The 18,675-nt window shown below is 39.1% G+C and overlaps 1 protein-coding gene across 7 annotated transcripts in view; it reads left to right on the forward strand.

The window, feature by feature from the left end:
* The window catches only part of SSX2IP (SSX family member 2 interacting protein), a 52,499-nt gene that overhangs the window by 18,247 nt on the left and 15,577 nt on the right, over positions 1-18,675 (forward strand). For 5 of the 7 annotated variants that reach the window (XM_030573685.1, XM_030573687.1, XM_030573684.1 and 2 more), the window contains exons 2-9: positions 7,742-7,799; positions 10,319-10,450; positions 11,212-11,381; positions 11,625-11,825; positions 14,259-14,369; positions 15,464-15,599; positions 17,022-17,097; positions 17,182-17,359. In XM_030573685.1, the coding sequence (XP_030429545.1) occupies positions 10,408-10,450; positions 11,212-11,381; positions 11,625-11,825; positions 14,259-14,369; positions 15,464-15,599; positions 17,022-17,097; positions 17,182-17,359 (915 nt within the window). In that variant the 5' untranslated portion in view covers positions 7,742-7,799; positions 10,319-10,407. Of the gene's footprint in view, positions 1-6,759; positions 6,780-7,741; positions 7,800-10,318; positions 10,451-11,211; positions 11,382-11,624; positions 11,826-14,258; positions 14,370-15,463; positions 15,600-17,021; positions 17,098-17,181; positions 17,360-18,675 lie in introns of those variants that run through there. The other 2 variants (XM_030573686.1, XM_030573688.1) reach the window with 2 other exon arrangements.

Genomic DNA, 18,675 nt, shown 5'->3' on the forward strand with positions numbered 1-18,675 from the left:
ATTCTGTATGTTTGAAACTGATTGTTCCTTCCTAAGTGGAGCACTTTGCATTTATCTTTATTGAACTTCATCCTGTTTACCTCAGACCATTTCTCCAATTTGTCCAGATCATTTTGAATTTTGACCCTGTCCTCCAGAGCAGTTGCAATCCCTCCCAGTTTGGTATCGTCCGCAAACTTAATAAGCGTACTTTCTATGCCAACATCTAAATCGTTGATGAAGATATTGAACAGAACCGGTCCCAAAACAGACCCCTGCGGAACCCCACTTGTTATACCTTTCCAGCAGGATTGGGAGCCATTAACAACTACTCTCTGAGTACGGTTATCCAGCCAGTTATGCACCCACCTTATAGTAGCCCCATCTAAATTGTACTTTCCTAGCTTATCTATAAGAATATCATGCAAAACTGTATCAAATGCCTTACTAAAGTCTAGGTATATCACATCCACCGCTTCTCCCTTATCCACAAGGCTCGTTATCCTATCAAAGAACGTTATCAGATTAGTTTGACATGATTTGTTCTTTACAAATCCATGCTGGCTATTCCCTATCACCTTACCACCTTCCAAGTGTTTGCAGATGATTTCTTTGATTACCTGCTCCATTATCTTCCCTGGCACAGAAGTTAAACTAACTGGTCTGTAGTTTCCTGGGTTGTTTTTATTTCCCTTTTTATAGATGGGCACTATATTTGCCCCCTTCCAGTCTTCTGGAATCTCCCCCGTCTCCCATGATTTCCCAAAGATAATAGATAGAGGCTCAGATACCTCCTCTATTAACTCCTTGAGTATTCTAGGATGCATTTCATCAGGCCCTGGTGACTTGCAGGCATCTAACTTTTCTAAGTGCTTTTTTACTTGCTCTTTCCTTATTTTCTCTTCTAAACCTACCCTCTTCCCGTAAGCATTCACTATACTAGACATTCCTTCAGACTTCTCAGTGAAGACCGAAACAAAGAAGTCATTAAGCATCTCTGCCATTTCCAAGTCTCCCGTTACTGTTACCCCCTCCTCACTGAGCAGTGGGCCTACCCTGTCCTTAGTCTTCCTCTTGCTTCTAATGTATTGATAAAAAGTCTTCTTGTTTCCCTTTATTCCCATAGCTAGTTTGAGTTCATTTTGTGCCTTTGCTTTTCTAATCTTGCCTCTGCATTCCTGTGTTATTTGCCTATATTCATCCTTCGTGATCTGACCTAGTTTCCATTTTTTATATGCCGCCTTTTTATTTTGTAGGTCACGCAAGATCTCAAGGGTAAGCCAAGGTGGTCTTTTGCCACATTTTCTATCTTTCCTAACCATCGGAATAACTTGCTTCTGGGCCCTTAATAGCATCCCTTTGAAAAACTGCCAACTTTCCTCAGTTGTTTTTCCCCTCAGTTTTAATTCCCATGGGACCTTGCCTATCAGCTCTCTGAGCTTACCAAAATCCGCCTTCCTGAAATCCATTGTCTCTATTCTGCTGTACTCCTTTCTACCCTTCCTTAGAATTGCAAATTCTATGATTTCATGATCACTTTCACCCAAGCTTCCTTCTACTTTTAAATTATCAACAAGTTCCTCCCTGTTGGTTAAAATCAAGTCTAGAACAGCTTCCCCCCTAGTAGCTTTATCAATTTTCTGAAATAAAAAGTTGTCTGCAATGCAGTCCAGGAACTTATTGGATAGTCTGTGCCCCGCGGTGTTATTTTCCCAACATATATCTGGATAGTTGAAGTCCCCCATCACCACCAAATCTTGGGCTTTGGATGATTTTGTTAGTTGTTTGAAGAAAGCCTCATCCACCTCTTCCGCCTGATTAGGTGGCCTGTAGTAGACTCCCCTTTGTCTCTTTTTCTGAGTTGAGCAGTCCCAGCCTTGTTAATTTCTCCTCATATGGAAGCTGTTCTATACCCCTAATAATTTTTTATGCCCTTCTCTGTACTTTCTCCAGTTCTAATAGATCTTTTTTTTGAGATGGGGCAACCAGAACTGCATGCAGTATTCAAGGTGTTGGCATAACATGGATTTATATAGTAGCATTATGGTATGGGTACCCAAACTCCAAAATGGGGCTGGCTCGCAAGACCATATTCTACAGATGCATTGAGTGAATACTACGGTATTGCAGGCTGAAAAATTTGTTTGCTTTTTTTAAATTAACTTTGACAAGTCTGAATAGCTTAGATGGACACACAAAACTGCTTAATTAAAAATTCTGAATGTAGAAAAGTGTTGGCAAGATATGACCCATGCATATTTCTGTGATTTAATATAACTGACATCACTAAATTAGGTTAAATAGTTATCAACTAGTAAACTAGGGTTTATGAATTTCTGGGGTCCATTTTTGACTATCCAGTAGTAACTTTTTATTATAATTATAATGAAAATAGACTTAAATACTTTTTAAATAGTTAGCACTAATTGCAAACTAGATTATTAAAATCTGTAGTAAAATAATGAGCAGCTGTCAAGTTTTAAAGGGGGGGGAACCTGAATTTTCAAAAAATAAAACCAAGTTTTTTACGGCATTTTGATAGATAGATAAAGTTGTAATTGAATGACTTCTGTGTGCCCTAAATTTCCATAGGCTGATATGTTTTTGTTTCATCTGGATAAACAGCCATCTGTGGAGGGGATTACTACGCAAATGTAAAAGCTTTAAGCAGCTTTACAGCTCCTTTTGGAATTTAATCTTAGCAGAAGTAATAGTGTTGTATTTTAAATAAATGTTCCCATTTTTTGTTTTTGTTCTGTCTTATGGACAGCTTTCTGTGTATTTTCTGTGAGGCAACTTACAAGTTGCAACATACCTGCATTCTGCAAAATGTAGTGACTAAAATATTGAGGGAGTGGCTGTTTATACTTGTGATATTCGTTGACTGGTTGAAGTTGAGTATTTTCTTTTTGTAGAGTAGTTCTGACATCAGGAAAAATTAAAACTTTCTGAGAGAGAAGAGAACTAGTTTTGGAGAGGATCTTCTGAACAACTTATATTTTATTTTATTTTTGTGAAACTGCCCATCTGGGGTTGAGTGACCAGATGGTGTAATCTGATTACATTGCAGTACTATGAAAAGCTATTATGTTCTGACACTAGTTTGCCTTAACTAGTTCTGAAAACTCAGTTGAGTAGGAGTGGCAGTCTACATAAGTTCAAACTTGACATTGAAAATCTGTGTGCTTCAAACAACTAGCATTATATGTTGTATATGGTGAGCCCTGTAATCTAGCTACTATATATAATTTTAAATTCTGCCACACATTGAACTCATAAAACTAATTTATGACTATAGATCTGATTTCCATTTAAAATCATTATTGTATATAAGAACATAAAAATGGCCATACTGGGTCAGACTAATAGTCCAGCTAGCCCAGTGTCCAGTCTTCTGACGGTGGCCAATGCCAGATGCTTCGGAGGGAATGAACAGAACAGAGCAATTTATCAAGTGATCCATCCGTTGTCCACTCCCAGCGTCTGGCATTCAGAGACTAGAGGGACACAGAGTGTGGGATTGTGTCCCTAACCATCTTGGCTAATGACCATTGATGCTCTATGAACTAATTAGATTCTTTTTTTGAATCCATTTACACTTTTGGCCTTCACAACATGCCCTGGCAACGAGTTCCACAGGTTGACTGAGTTTTGTGTGAAGAAGTACTTCCTTTTATTTGTTTAAAACCTTCTGCCTATCAGTTTCATTGGGTGACCCCGGTTCTTGTGTTATGTAACACTTCCTTATTCACTTTCTCTACACCATTCATGATTTTATAGATGTTATAGATCTCTCATATCACCCCTTAGTTGTCTCTTTTCCAAGCTGAAAAGTCCCAGTCCTTGTAATCTCTCCTCATAAAGCTGTTCCATACCCTTAATCATTTTTGTTGCCCTTCTCTACCTTTTCCAGTTCTAATAGATCTTTTTTGAGATTGGGTGACCAAAATTGCATGCAATATTCCAGGTGTGGGCATACCAGGGATTTATATAGTGGCATTATTATATTTATTATCTTATTATCTATCCCTTACCTATCTATCCACTTCTGAAAGGTTGCCGACCCTTGTTCTATTGTTTTCATTCTATAATACTTACCTTACATTGGAGCCAGGTAGATATCCCTTCTCTCTTGTCTGGGCGAAATTCTGTTTCTCCCTGTGTTTAGACTTTAAAGCATATTATTAGTGAGTATTCATAATACCTCATATGGTGATAGTAATTACCAGTGTGTCACAGGGTTTCATAAAATACATCACTCAATACACTTTTGTAACAGTAATATTGTATACAATCAGTTGATTCAATTGCTTATCATTTGAGGTTCAGACCCCTGCCAGAGCTCTTTCCCCCACTCACTAAGGTGATGGCTTTGTTTGCTTTTTATGTAAATATGCCTTTATTGTCTCTCCCTGATGGCCAGGCTGGTCAGACACACAAACACACATTCCATTGTCTGGGGCAGGCTGGGTTCATGCTTTGCTTGCCAAACACATTTCAAGAACATAAATCTAGCACACATCCATAATGCTTTGTACACACCTCATTCAGACATCACGCAAAAATATTAATGATTAGGATCAGTCAGTTTTAAGTTTTCCAGTGATATTACATGCTACTTCTTGCGTATATATCATGGCAATGGTGTAGTGAGTGTGTCAGGTCTGACAAGAGTTGCTGACACAGAGTAGTTAACCACCAGTGGGCCTCTGTGTCACTGTGCCACTATTAAAGGAGTATTTTTATTTTGGAGAAACATAATCTGAGTGCAGCAGAATATTCAGAAGGTACTGAAACTTTGTTTTTTTATTTTGAAGGGAAAATAAACTATACAAGCAAATGCTCAGTGGATAGGGAAGGTGATTGGGGTGGAAGAATAGGAGGGAATGGGGGGAAGGGGTTGGGGGATCAGAGGGAGGATGGGGACCAGTGAGAGGGGAGGGGAGCAGTGGGATATTATAATGGAGGACATGAGGTGCATGACAGAGGCACTGGAGGAGAATAGGGGTGGGGCACCTTTCAGCCATACATCCTCCACCGTGTGTGTGCCATGATCTAGGGACTCCCAGCCCACCTACAGGGGTGTGACAATCCGTTCCTTCTGGAAGCCAGGTTCTGAGAGGGCTTGCCTTTTGTGGGGAGCTGAGCCCCTGTTCCCTTAGTGATATGAGATCTGGGGGAGTCCTTTGCCCATTTATGGGGATGTGATCTCGTTCCTTGCCTCCCTGTGTAAGCCAGGTTCTGGGGGCATGCCTTGCCTTTCTGAGGTTGTCTGAGATCTCTCTCCCTCCTCCCATGTGAACGAGGATCTGAGGAAGAGACCCGCAGGGCGGGGGTAAGTTTAGCACAGGCATGCTCAGAGTATGCACAAAGAACACATTGCTGACATTGAGTTCTATAACTTACATTAGGAACAAGAGAAAGACAAAGGGAATTATAGGTCCACTATTTAGGGGGGAAGGAGAACTAATGATACAACATCAAGAAGGCTGAGGTGTTTAATGTGTGTATTGCTTCAGTCTTCTCTAAAAATATTAATGGTGACCATATTCTCAACACAATATTAACAACATGGGGGAAGGAGCATATGGTTTCTGGGTCTCAATCTGCTGATGGCTTTGAAGATCAAGAGCAAGGTCTTGAACTGGCATTGAGAGTCAATGAAAGGATGTGAGCACATGAATAGCGTGCTTGTAGCATCTCTTTCTGATCATAGGTGGACTGAGACACTCTACTCGTTTGCATTCAGCCCCAAATCCAGTAAAAAGATGAAACTGTACAATGAAGATAATTCTAGTTGCAAAACACTGGCCATTTTCAGAGATGGTTACATTTTGGAGACTTAGCGAGGTCTCCTGATGCTGCATAACAATTTAGGATGCCTTTTGCTGGTGGTTTTGCAATTTTAGACCTTGAGGTTAGATTTCCCTTTAGTGGATCTTCAAGTTGCTGTTTTTTAGTCTGGTTTATTATACACTTCTGATGAGTTTTCCAAGACACAAGGATCTGACTTCTGTTTCAGGCATGGGGAGAAAACACCTGGATTTTCAGGACTTCAGTGTACCAATCCTTTTCCATTTGCATGTCTTCCTCCTGGCACCCCCATCCATTCTGAAATCCAGGAATAGAAACTCTTGAAAGTGGCTTGCTCCTAATCCCACTGGGTTAGATTTCCTGGGTCTTCCTATCAACGTCACTGTAAACAATAGTAAGAGAATGACTTGAATGCACTGTGTGGCAGAAGCTGAGTGCATTTGGCCACCCCCCAAAAGCACCCTTAGCCTATTAATGCACACTGTGACACCATGTAATAGTATTAATTATGACTCCGTAACTTCATATTTTATTTTTAAGAAAACATAAAATTGTGTGGGATGGTATGGGATACATCCTTCCACTACAATGTAATTTTTCTCGTAGAAAGTCAGTTATAGTTACAGACGGCTGCTGAAAGGGAACATTGGCACTTTGCAGGGAGGAGGCATGTTAAAACGTTCTTCCCTCTCCCAAGCTGCTTTTGCAGCTGAAGTCTCTGTATTCTTACATATCACTTAAAAATAGAGGGAAAGGTTAAAAAAAAGGGGAGGGGGGGTTGTTGTTTGTTTATTGATGAAATCCTAGCTGTGAACCATTGGGGATTGATGCCCCGATATGACATCAATAAAGCGCAATTGGCCAATCATCGAACATTGCTATGCTGGCTGACTTTTGGACTCCAGGATTTTCAGGATTTCTGTGTGTATGTGTATTCCCTTCTCATGAATGAGAGGATCTGGTATAACTACTTGATTTTTACTGAGGTAAGGATTGCATAGATTTAAAGGTATTTGATCTTTGTCCGTTGCAGATATGCAAATAACAGTAACTTTTAGAGTCACTGTAGTAAAATAGATTTATGCTGGTGTTAAAAGACTGCCTTTAAAATGAAAGGAGTAGGGATTTTTTAGGCCCTGCTTTTGTCAGGGCTTATGATAGACCTGTCTACCTTTTGAGCAAAGAGGGAAGACTGATTTGGTAAATGAAATTGGTTGTGCTGTGACTTGGATCATAGTCTATTGCAAGTATTAGAGAGAGAAGGTAAGGTGGGTGAGATAATATATTTTATTGTACCAATTTCTGTTGGTGAAAGAGACAAGATTTTGAATGACACAGAGGTTTTCTTTAGGTCATGTTGCAAATATTGTAAGGTTGCCCTTTGATTATAAGTAAATAAGGCTACATTTTAGTCACGGGTATTTTTAGTAAAAGTCACGGACAGGTCACAGGCAGTAAACAAAAATTTGTGGCCCATAACTTTTGCTAAAATTACCAGTGAATAAATCTTGGAGGGGGCTATCTGGGGCCCCCATGGGTGCTGGGCAGGAGACGTGGGGGCGCAGGCAGTGATGCGTGGCTTGGGACCCCCACTGGTGCTGGGAGGGTGCTGGGGGGTCTGGCAAGCTCCCTACCTGGCTACCTGGGCCCCCCCATCAGCAGCAGAGCTTGGGTGTGGGATGGGGGATGGGGTGAGGTGGGCGCTGGGTGGTGCTTACTTGGGGGGCTCCCGGAAGTGGTGACATCCCCCTCGCTCAGATGCTAAGTGTAGGTGTGGCCAGGCAGTTATACGCGCTACCTCTGTCTGTAGACACCGCTCCTGCAGCTCCCATTGGCCGCGGTTCTTGGAAATCACCCTAACTTACTAAGACAGAGGACTAAAGTGGTTGGAATGGCAGTAATGCGAAAATGTCTGTAGTTTGATTTGGGTTTTCTGTTATATTAACAGGACTGCGATGGGTAATCCTGATCTGAATTGATGGATCCAACAGAAGCTAAATGAACATGTAAGATTTTTTTGGTATGATCTTTGTATTGTGCATGATTCTGGGTTTATTTGGTAAAGATATAGTTGATTTTGGTGGGAGAGAGGGAAGGGAAGACCCTCTTCTTAAAGACTCTGCTCCTGAAATCATAGAGGTTACATGAGAATCTCAGCTTTCATTGAAAGTTTCTAGTCCTCGTGGTTTCAGAGAGAGGCGGGAAACATGAACTCTAATAACTTAATAAACAGAAGATAAAAAAGAACCAATTCTTTTAAATCTCTTGACTGGCTCTTGACTTCTGTACATCTGGGGTTGGCACTACTGCAGTACCTCATTTTCTCTCTTTCTTTAAAACATTGTCTCTACCATTACTCCTTTACACCTAAGTTTTCTGATGGATACATTTGTATCAGTTGAAATGTGTTAATTTGCTGCAGCCTACTGAGTAGTAATTGTATACCTTTTTACCCTGGTGAACTTACACCTGTGAAGCATTCTCCCAGTAATATGTCCTTTTTCCCCAACCTTGGGCCTGTCTTTATATGGTTACATCACAATGTCCTAGAGCTAGGGCAAAGTTAAAAAGGTGTAGGGAGCTGTGAATGAGGTACTCGTACCCTGTTCTTTGAATTTCCTGAATAATTTTGACTTTAAATCTCAACCATGACACTATGCTATGCCTCTTTTCTTTCTTTTTTAGAATAAAACTTCACTCTGTAATACTTTGATTTTTTGAACGCTTGCCATGCAAGGATCTCAAAGCACTTTACAAATACTAATGATTTAACTGAGTCTCACAAAACCCCTGTGCAGTGGTAGTATTTATTATTTTATTTATTATCCCCATTTTATAAATCAGGAAACAGAGAGAACCTGAATAACTTGTCCAGGGTAACACAGGAAGTCTGTGACATATCAGAAAGAGAAGCCAGAGTTCGTGAGGGCCAGTCCTGAACCTTAACCAAGTCTTAAGTTTTGGGGGAAGGAGGGCTACAGCATACACCTCTATCTCTCCCAAGCTGCCATTTTGAGCTCCTGAATAAAACACAAACCAAAGAAAAAAACCTCTGTACTTCAGTTCCCCATCTTGAAAATAATTCACAGGGATGTCTTCAGGATAAACTCACTGCCATAGTATCTAGTGGTGACACATTTGCATGCCATAGAAAGACTTATAAATAAATTCCGTCTCCAACCATATTCTAAAGTTGGGCTTAAGAGTCACAGACCAGCTAGAGTAAATCTCTCTGTTAAGTATGCATCAAGCAACCATTTTGGAAGGGTAGATTTTAATTGCTGTAGACAACTGAAGTCTAAAGTCTTAACTGCTCTACTTTATTGTTGTTTATTGCAACAATATCTGACCAAAATATACCTGTGCTGTAAAAATCCTCAGAAGAATACATGAAACTCATGTGAGGGTATCATCCAAATAGTTAGTCAGAGAGGTAGGTGTGCCTCCCTGTGTAGTGGAAAGTGGGTCTGTCACCCTTAGGGTGACCAGATGTCCAGATTTCATAGGGAGAGTCCCGATATTTGGGGCTTTTTTGTATATGGGTTCCTATTACCCCCCATCCCTGTCCCGATTTTTCACACTTGCTGTCTGGTCACACTAGTTCCCCTAAAGCTGTAGATATCCATGGATCTGTCTGGCTCTCAGCACAGCTGTGAGAGGTAAAGACCATGCTTCTGGGGGTCTTATGCCACTGTGTTGCTTTCTAGATCCAGGGCAGCACGGCATCTGTGGGTCTAATGCTGCTTTCTTTCTTTTGGAAGACCCAGCCAGCTTTATCTTATGAGTACAAGTTTTTTTGGTTTCCAGAAGGCCAATGCTGTATTCAGTGGCCAAGCCAATAGATTTGTTCCTTTCATCATATTTGGGATCTCTCCCACCCTATTTTTTTCTTCCAATTGTTATTTCAAATTTTAAAAATACAAAATTAGGCAAAGACTTGAACTGATTGCCATGTGGTAGGACTTTTCTTTAGACTTCAAACCTATATAATTTTTTCTCATCAGGTTGATATTCCTCTTTTGCTCCTATATCATGTATACTAATTTCAGAGCTTGGAAGACATTTATTTTTCTGTTAGGAAATAAGCCCACAGAGATGAGTCTGTGATGAAACTGTTCTTAACCAAGTAGTGACTCTTCTATAAATAAAATTATGTTGCTTGGTTATAAAATTCCTTACTACTTAAGAGAAACAGTCTTACTGTTTCTCTAATGATGCACACCACTATAAAAAACAATTGGATTAGTTTCTCTGCATTGTGATTCCTTATCCTCTTTATGGGATGCTTAGTGACTTATTTAGATAACCTTAAGCTACAAATTACCCTGCACCAAAACTTGTCTTATCTGGCTATCTGTATTTAAATATTGGTTCTATTTATTGTGCTGTAATCACTGGGTTATAGATTTGTTTGTATATAGAAAGTTTATATGGCTTGAGCCCAGGGGCCTCTCTTGTATGCTTACTTGTATCTAACACAGCTAGAAGATTATATTGTTAATCTAAAAAGTTCTTGCTATTTTAGGAGATGCCTGTGTAGGGGATTTTACCAGCAATTGTACTAAATACTTCACTGCTGGACCAGTTGCTCAGGTACCTTGGCTGTCTGTTGCTATGGGAGATTGGAAGACTATTACAGTGCCAGCACTGTCATCAGGTAACTATTGTAATTAGAAGGCAAAACTGGGAACAATTTTAATTTAGGAGGTTAGAGAATCACTAGTGGTACAATATTTTACAGGCTGTTAAACAGCTAGATTGGAGTTTCATTCATAAAATGTCTAACTCCTTAAGTGGAAATGTCAAATAATATAATCATGTTTATACTACAATTTCTACTGGTTAAGGTAGTTTTACAGAATAGTGATCACTAAAAATTACTCTACCATATGTGAGAGAATTCTAAACATTCATGCTTTTTACAGTCAGTTAATGTCTCACATTGCTGTAACGTTCTTTTTGTTTTCTGTTTCTCTTTCGTCCTGTGTTTTGATTAACAATGTATTAAAGGCAAGACATTTTTTTTTTTATGTATGTGGGGTGGTGAGGGAGTAGGTTAAAATGTACAATGAAACTGAATGTAAGAATCCTCAGTACATATCTTGGGCATGTATGAAAAATAGTAATCCAAGTAAACAAATAAACTAGTAATTAGAATGATTTTTGTGAGAATCTTCTTTTGAGAGGGAAGAAGAATTTTTTCATGAAAATGCCTTATTTAAAATCTTGTTGATGCTTTACCTTTTGGTAGAAACTCAAATTCCTAGCATTTTGTTTACAGTATTTCCCCCCAGACTCTTAATAGTTCTAAATGTCATTTCTAAAGTTCCTAAATAATGATGAGTAATCCTGTTTTAGTCTCATGAATTGATTTTAATAATTAGTCCTAAACTTGTTTCATAATATTTTGAATTGCAGCTAGCAAAATCGCTTATCAGAATACCTCAGAAAAGAAGATGTCCCCCTCAAGTTTAAACATGCAACAAGTGCTATGCTCGCCACTGCCTTCGTACAAAAGTATGCACAGCTTTTTCAGTGCCTTCTGCACAGAAGAGAATGTTGAACAGAGTATCTCCTATCTTAACAGGGTAAGCCACTTTCTCAAGTGGGGTCATTTAATATAACTGTCAATCAGTTGTGGAAATGTGTGAGTGTTCTCTGGGGTGAGAGAGTTTATTCCCATGAAGTAGGCGTTCTTTTGGTTACTAATTGAAAGTCAAAGAGGTTTTTTTCCTTACAAAAATGAATGTCTTCTAGTATGCTGTCTGAGAATTTGGTCAAGGATAGAAAGAAATTGGTCCAATTATTGCTCTCTCTCTGTCCCTTACTAGGAGTTGACAACATTAGGTTTCCCTTCTCTTTATTCGGAGTGCAAAGATAAAGAATTAAATGTAGTATCGGTCTTAAATTGTATGAATGAACTCCTTGTACTCCAACGCAAGAACCTCCGAGCTCAGGAAGAGGTGGAAATCCAGCATCTGAAATTGGGTAGTGATATGGACCACCTGCAGAACTGCTATGCTAAAGTAAAGGTAGAAAATCAATTCTCTCTTAACTCATATCATAATGCAATGTGGCACTGTCAGCTAACAAATCTTATAAGTTCTCAGTAAGGTTATTTTGCTGATTTATTAAGGCTTAATTGTCCTACAAGTTTTTTTTTTTCCTGAGGTGTATTTTCTAACTGATGGAAAACTCGTTAAATGTAATGAAAAATGAGTGGAAGAAATAGCTCTCTAATAAAGACATGAATACTTTGTGAACAGTTTCATGACCAGCTGTTTCCGATTGATTAGATTAGAGCAGGGGTTCCCAAACTTTAACAACCTGTGAACCCCTTTCACTATAATGTCAAGTCTCCTAAAAATGTATATTTCCAGGGAGTTTCTCCTTTACCTGAGTATAAATTATAAAATCAGTGATCTTGGAAATATAAAATGTGTTTTTATGACATGCTTATTACACACTATTTCTATTAATTATTATGTATCATTACAGTATTTTTATTACATTATGAAAACAGCAACACTCTTCCAAGATCTCACTTTCATAGCTTGTAGCACTTTGAATAAACCTGTTTATAAGACAAGGCTCCTATGTTTCATCAAGGAATGTCAGATGTGAAACAGCATGAAGGTATTTAAGAAGTCAACTCAAAGAGTTCCTCCTACACAAGCATTCAGGTCTTGAGCAGTCCAGGCAAACAACGCACGTTACAACAAAGCTTAAACTTGTTCTTCAAAATAATTTTAAAAACAATACTAGCTGCCTATTTAATTTTAAAAACAGCAAAAAATATCCACCTCTCTTTCCATTTCTTATGAGGAGTCTTGAAGTTTAAATCTCCTCAATGCTTGCTTTGACCTGCTGAGCTCTTGGAAGTCCAGGGGCTCTGGCTGCAGGCCCCGTGCTGCCTGGGGTCCCTAGGGACAACTCTGTCCGCCATTAGGGAATTTTTTCCCAAGAACCCCCTGTAACATTTTGTGAACCCCCAGGGGTTCACGAACTCTAGTTTTGGAACCACTGGATTAGAGGGTGGTAATTCATTATGGAAATGAAGATCTTGGAAGATTTGGCTGGTTTATCTTTAAATGGGATATTACGAGTGTTGCTAGATTTTTCAACCCTAGAAAATAAATCACTTCATGTAGCCACAAGAAGTATAGCAAGCTTACTCATGTTGCTGTTCTAACATGCCTCATCCTGATTCCAAAGGACCATCTCCAAAGACTAGCGTATAGCTCATTCTCCATATCCGTTCAGTTTTTGGCTTCCCTGAGAGACCTGAGGACAACTGTCCTGTCGCAATGTCTGTTTAGAAGCAGTCAGCAGCACCTTTGCTTACTGGTTTGAATTTAGACTGAATTGGTAGATGAGGCTCCATAACCTGTTACAATCCAGCCTCTCCCAAAATGTTAGGCTAAATGACAGTCAGTTATTGCTAGTGTCTTAGATGGCATGAACTGAATGGAAAAATCTTATTTGAAAGTAGGTATAGTTGCTTTATTAGCAGATTCTGAGTTGTCTCCGCTCTAAAATAAGCTTCTTTTCCATGGGAACATCTTAGCAAGGCAGTTGTTGCTTTCAGTTCTTTACTCAGCCCCTTTAGTTCTACTTTGCAAGGAGATTGACTACCCCTACAACTTTTGCAATTATTTGTATTGCAATAGCACTCAGAGGTCACAGTTTGAATCAGGATGCCATGTTTCTAGACACTGTGCATGAATCCACAGGAAGACAACAGTTCTATCCTGAGGAGTATATAATCTGTATGGAAACAATGCTAGCATGTAACATTAAAATGCTATTGTACAACTGCACTCCTGCTTTTAAAAAAACATACCTTATGTATTATATTAATCCCCCAGCAAAGTCAGCCAAACTACTTACCCCATGTGCAGGTGTGTTCAAGGAGAGAAACTGCATCTTACTTCCACAGTGCTTTTGTGTTGAAGCAACCCTAATTTGGACCACAATATGTAACTTTTGTGTGTACCTTCCTGCCCCTTCCAAAAGTGGTACTGATCACTGTAGCAGAAACATCCAGCTAATGTACTTATCCAAGCCAACAAAAGCTCCAACAGCCCAAACATCTAGCTTCTCCTCTGACTTCTATGGAGAAGGCCTGTATTGCAGCATATTGAATACTTAATAATTTAATGGCAGTGAAAGAGTAATTGCATTCAGTATCAAACTAAAAGTAGTAATGCTGTATTGCTTATATTCTTTTCCATAGTTAACTCAGTAAAAATCCCCATGAAGTGGAGTTGCTATAGAACAATCTGCTGCACTGGGGTAACCATATTATCCAGGCTTCTTCCTGTAGAAATGAAGGTTAATTTGCCATGAAGGGGCCTTGCCTGTGTATTGGACTTCTGATATTTCAGCAAGAACAAACTTGTCTCAAATTAATTTTTTTCTTTTGTAAATTTTAATTGAGATTGCATAATGGGTCCTTTTTTTAGGAGCAACTGGAAGCTTCTAGAAGGGAAATAGTGGGACTTCAAGAAAGAGACAGACAACAGCAATGTAAGAACAGAAATCTGCACCAGTTACTTAAAAATGAAAAAGATGAGGTGAGTCAGCCTGTACGTCTACACAAATCATTCAAACAGTTTTGATTAATCTCACAGAAAACCTCAGGTTTTTAGTAGCATTTTATTTTAAAAGAATACATAATGAAATTTGATAACTTTGCATAGAGAAAGTTATCAAATTTCATGTGTGGTCATTGTGAAGTTTGGCATACTAGCTGCTAATGCAGGGGTTCTCAGACTGGGGGTCGGGACTCCTCAGGGGGTCATGGGATTATTTTGATAGGGGCCACAAGTTGTCCGCCTCCACCCCCCAAACCTTGCTTCATCTCCAGCATTTATAACAGTGTTAAATATAAAAAAAAGTGTTTTTAATTTATAAGGGGAGGCGGTACTCAGAGGCTTGCTGTGTGAAAGGGGTCACCAATACAAAATATTGAGAACCACGGTGCTAATGGGATGCAATTCATGTGCAAATAGGGTTGATGGGCTCAAATGATAAAAATGGTGGTGGTTTCATTGCGTAAGTACACGTGCAGTCTTGTGATGCCTTTTTTAATGCTTCATTCTGAGAGAAGTCAGGTAAAGCCTGGCTGCTAGGCTCCGAGACCCAGATATTTGCCAAAGCCTTTCTAGCAATGTATAACAAAACCAAAGTAACACTTCAGATATGTATAGAAGAGCAAAGAAACAAAAAAAATGCAGCCAAAACCTGGAATATCTCCTTGAACGTGGAAGAGGGAAAGGCTAGAATTCACTTGGAAGTTTACTTTAAACAATATTTTGCCTAAATTAACTGGATGGTGCTTAGGGAAAACCTGAGCGGGAGTTGTGTGTGCGCACACATGTAAATACATTTATTGTTATTTGGATTACAATGCCCAGGAGCACTAGTCATGGACCTGGACATTTACACAATTAGCTTTTCTGTAATGCCTATCCCAGTGGTGTCCATATATAATTAGCTTCTTAATGTTCAGCTTAAAATATTGGACAGACACTGTAAGTTACTAGGCCTTAAAATTTATATTTTGTACAAGTGTTTATACCAAGTGCTTTTATTTTTGTTTCTATGTTTAAAGAAATGTATGTGCATGAACTTTAGTTGAAAATGTATGGGGTTTTGGGTTTTTTAGGTACAAAAATTACAAAATATTATTGCAAGTCGTGCTACTCAGTACAATCATGATATGAAGAGGAAAGAAAGAGAATACAACAAACTAAAAGAGCGCTTACATCAACTAGTCATGAACAAAAAGGATAAAAAAATAGGTAAGTAAAGTCTTCCACATTCTAGTGATACAGCAAAGCTGCATGTTCAAGATATTTACTTCAGCTTCTAGCATTAACAATGTGCCAGGCACCTTACTTAGAATGCACTTTGGTATCCAGAATAGTAGATCACAAAGAAGGGTTTGCATTAAAAATGTAGCATTTAATTAAACTTGACTATTCGTAGACTTAAAGAGAACTGATCTTCTATTTTTGCTAGTGTAAGAGTGCCCTGTAACAGTTTTTGAGTATCTCCCCTTGTTTTGATAGGCACAAACCAAAGAAGGCCATTTGGCTGCCTGATGAGAATCATGATCAGTTCCTAAATTAAAACATTTTCACCCTTATAATTTTTATCTTTGCTAATACCACTTCAGCTCTGATGGTAGTATAGGAACAACTCTGAGTGCTAATGTAGACTGGGCTGTAAAGAGCACTTTAAGTACTGTATTTGTGTCCACCAACTATGAGCAGGTTTAATCAAAACTGCTTAAAATTTCAGCAACCACCTGGAGGCCTAGAACTGCACTAATGTTAGCAAAGGTGGGAGATTCTAGACAGGAAATAAATCTAGTGTAGGCACAGCCTATGGAGGGGAAGGGGGAAGCAGCTCTGTCACCTGATTGCAACTTTTATTAAAAAAATCTTAGGGTGCTCTGCCACTTCTTAATAAGACATAAAACAAATAACAATCATTATAGGCAGCAAAGAGTCCTGTGGCACCTTATAGACTAACAGACGTTTTGGAGCATGAGCTTTCGTGGGTGAATACCCACTTCGTCAGATGCATCACCCATGTCAGATGCATACATCCGGATGTATTCACCCACGAAAGCTCATGCTCCAAAATGTCTGTTAGTCTATAAGGTGCCACAGGACCCTTTGCTGCTTTTACAGATCCAGACTAACACGGCTACCCCTCTGATCCTTAACAATCATTATGCTGCTCTGTCACGTAGTGAGTGTTTCTTCCAAGACAGATGTCTTCAGCATGTGACTACAAAAGCTCCGTGCACAGCATAATTTATGCAGTGTTTTGGGCATGAGGTATTAGTACTGCTCTTTTAATGTTGCAGAACTACTCGTAATGAGCATGTGGGAATGAGGGGAGTGAAGTGTCCAACACTGCCTGGTTTATCCTGTCTAAAAGAGACACCCTCATGTTAGAAACTCTGCAGTCTTTTTCATTTATTAATTTTAGATGTTACATATAACTTTACCATTAAAATTTCTTCTCTTCTTTCCATGATACGCTTTCTTGTTTTGTTTTCAGGAAATTTTGGTCTCATGTGAGTCCAAAGATTGATTTTTATATTCAGTCCTGTAAGGCGTCTTAATGTAAAGGCAAATGTAGGGTTATCTGAATCTTTGAAGATTTTTACTTCACTCTGAAATGTCTTTAATTTCCCTTCTCATTTGTAGCTATGGATGTTCTAAATTACGTAGGTAGAGTTGATGGGAAGAGAGGTGCTTGGAAAACTGGTAAAACAGAAGCCAGGTAAGTTGATACCTATATAAATATATATTTTAATCAAAAGAGTATTTTGTAATTATTTATTTATCGTAAGGCTTCTGCTTTCAGGAATGAAGAAGAAATGTACAAAGTTCTGTTAGGTGGCTATGAACAACGCCAAAAACAGCTTCTAGTGGAAAACGCTGAGCTCAAGAAAGTTCTTCAGCAAATGAAGAAAGAAATGATTTCACTTCTCCCACCACAGAAACAGAAACCTAAGGAAAGAGCTGAAGATGGCATTGGGCCTGTAAGTGTCTGTTTTTTGTTTTTGTTTTACTTTTTTTTTTTAAAACCCTACTATATATTGAACTAATACTATGCATGGTCATTGGGTCAAACAAAAATATTACCCTTGCTTCTTAAAACTTGCCACCTGCACTAGTTACTGTGTCTTATGAGGAGCTCACTGTTCAAATGGACCTAAGTAGGCTGTCCAAATCCTGCATTTTGCTCATATCAATATTTGGGTATGGAAAATGGACTTAGGTGCTGATTTTCAATGCCTTTAATGTGATTGGACAACCTCTTAAGGTGCTTATGTTGGAAAACTGTACTTACAGTATGTACTGTATCTAGAAAAACATGGTGGTTATAAATAGGGTAGGCTCAAGTCTGACAGGCTAGATGAATCAGTGTTTCTGCTAAAAATCTGCAGCTGCTGTCAGGAAAACATTTATCGCTAAATAGAATGGTTTTCAGTTCTGCTAGTAATTCCCTTCCATTGTTCACACTGAGGCCATCAGACATTGCTTTACTGCTTGTAGATGTTGTGGCAAAAGTGGGTATGAAAACATATATAATCATAAAGGAATCTTTTAAATGTGCTTTAGAATCAAAACCATTGTGGATGAGATGTCTAACAGAGCTACTTGATTAAGTGGTGTTTTGGGGAATTCAGTAGTTTTAGGCATTTTACTGTAATTGAGATATTACATTGGGCTCGGCATTCTTGCCACAGGGTATGAGTAATTCCCCTTAACTTCACTGAGAATTACTCGTATATCCTGCAGCAGGCAAAACAGGACCATGGTGTGTTTAGTGCTCTAATTAGTATGTTAAGTGTCTGACTCCTCCTTTAGGAAAGAATCTTACTGTAGGTTGAAATTCCACTTTATACAGGCGAGTTGTATCATATGCGCATTTAACTTACATGATTTCAACTATACACGCTCGGCAAAAAAAAGAAAAACAACACAATACCTGTAAATAGTGCGGGCAATTCCACCTAGTGAGCTTATGCCCCGGAGTGAGCATGAGATGGGAGACGTGAATCTGCTGTTCCCTCAGTCGGTCTCAGTTCCCACATGCCTCTCATAGTGTGAGCATCTCGCTGCTCTGAGTGTGATTGTAGTATTTAAAGATACAGATTTTTCGTACAACATGGCCCCTAAACGCAATCCAACTACTTCATCTGGTGCTCAACCAAAGAAACAGCGATCTGTTCCAACGTTGGAGGAAAAACTGGCTGTGTTGGACTTACTGAGAGACGATATGGCAGTCTCCAACATGGTGCGTAAATATGGCCACAACGAATCTAGCATCCGTGCCATCAAGATTCGAGAG

This window comes from Gopherus evgoodei, chromosome 8 (genome assembly GCF_007399415.2).
Source record: "Gopherus evgoodei ecotype Sinaloan lineage chromosome 8, rGopEvg1_v1.p, whole genome shotgun sequence".
Lineage (NCBI taxonomy): Eukaryota > Metazoa > Chordata > Testudines > Testudinidae > Gopherus > Gopherus evgoodei.